The sequence below is a fragment of the Limulus polyphemus genome, unplaced genomic scaffold (genome assembly GCF_000517525.1).
Source record: "Limulus polyphemus unplaced genomic scaffold, Limulus_polyphemus-2.1.2 Scaffold20156, whole genome shotgun sequence".
NCBI classification, from domain to species: domain Eukaryota; kingdom Metazoa; phylum Arthropoda; class Merostomata; order Xiphosura; family Limulidae; genus Limulus; species Limulus polyphemus.
Window position 1 is genome coordinate 1 of NW_013685766.1, and position 1,416 is coordinate 1,416.

Genomic DNA, 1,416 nt, shown 5'->3' on the forward strand with positions numbered 1-1,416 from the left:
TTATCTTACCCTGATCCATGAATTACAGAGTAGGCTGGCCGGTGCTGTTTACCAATCAGGTGGTATAAAGTTACTTGAATATAATAAAAATTTGATTTCAGATCGGTATGAAGAGTCGGAATATAATCCTTTCTTCTTCCTGTGGATTTTTTCTGCTGTGGTTAGCTCTTGTTATACATACATCTGGGACATCAAGATGGACTGGGGACTGTTTGACTCAAATGCTGGAGAAAATAAGTTTCTCAGAGAAGAAATTGTGTATTCTTCACCAGTAAGGAAAAATCTTTCACACACACTTGTGTTTATGTGTAGTTTTCTGATGACTCAACCACATTTTTAAATAACAACTTTGATGATCAGTAACATATAGGAACCATAAGTGGCCAAATATGTTCCAAATGTTGAGAAATTATTTGTTAATTAAATAAATCGATGTGGAAGTGCTTTTATATCTTATTATATTTCTGTTATATTTTTTGTTCAATGAGGTATACTTTAGAATATTTGTAAAGATATAAAAGCCTAAAGCTTATGATAACTCCTGTTGACTTTTGATGCTGTACAGTTTATTGGTTTATCCAGTAGCTGTTACTAAAATCATTTTTAATCATTTTAATCAAGTATGTCCTTTTGATTTTAGGGTTATTATTACTTTGCAATTATTGAAGACTTCATCTTAAGATTTGGATGGACAGTTTCGGTGTCACTGGCTGATCTTGACCTAATACACAGTGATTTAGTTGTTTCCATTCTGGCTCCGTTAGAGGTCATCAGGTAAGATAGTTTATGATATCTGTTATGTATTGCAGTCTTGATAACATACAGGTAGTTATTTTACTAACTGATAGATCCACATATGTACCCCAGTAGCTCAGCAGCAAGTCTGTGGCTTTACGATGCTAAAATTCGGGTTTTAATATCTATGGTAGGAAGAACATTGTTTAGGTTTGTGCTCGATAAAAACCAAGTCAAAGATTAACATACTGTGGAACTTCTTCCATTAGAATAAAACTAATTAACACTGTTTTTGTTTTCATGGATAAGACGTTTTGTGTGGATATTCTTCCATTAGAATAAAACTAATCTACACTGTTTTTTGTTTTTATGGATAAGACGTTTTGTATGGATCTTCTTCCTTTAGAATAAAACTAATCTACACTGTTTTTTGTTTTCATGGATAAGACGTTTTGTGTGGAACTTCTTCCGTTTAGAGAATGAACACTTGAACAACTGTGGTAAATTCAGAGCAGTCAGAGATATTTCAGTGGCCCCTATAGATTCAAGTGATCAGGATATAATCATCAGGATGATGGATGAACCAAATGGTGTTGTTAACAGAAAAAGAAGAGATAAAAAGAAAGGAAACAAGTAATATTTATATTTCTTTTGGTAGAACTTAGTAAGTTGGGTAGAGTC

General features: G+C 32.9%; 1 protein-coding gene across 1 annotated transcript; it reads left to right on the forward strand.

Annotated features, from left to right (window-relative positions):
* Positions 1 to 101: 101 nt before the first annotated feature.
* On the forward strand, positions 102 to 1,362 carry LOC106477567 (xenotropic and polytropic retrovirus receptor 1-like; the record flags this gene model as incomplete). Its single annotated transcript, XM_013938112.2, has 3 exons — positions 102 to 271; positions 641 to 774; positions 1,183 to 1,362. Coding segments are annotated over 3 exons (484 nt in total), but the record flags the coding sequence as incomplete, so codon positions are not given.
* Between the last annotated feature and the right edge of the window lie 54 nt (positions 1,363 to 1,416).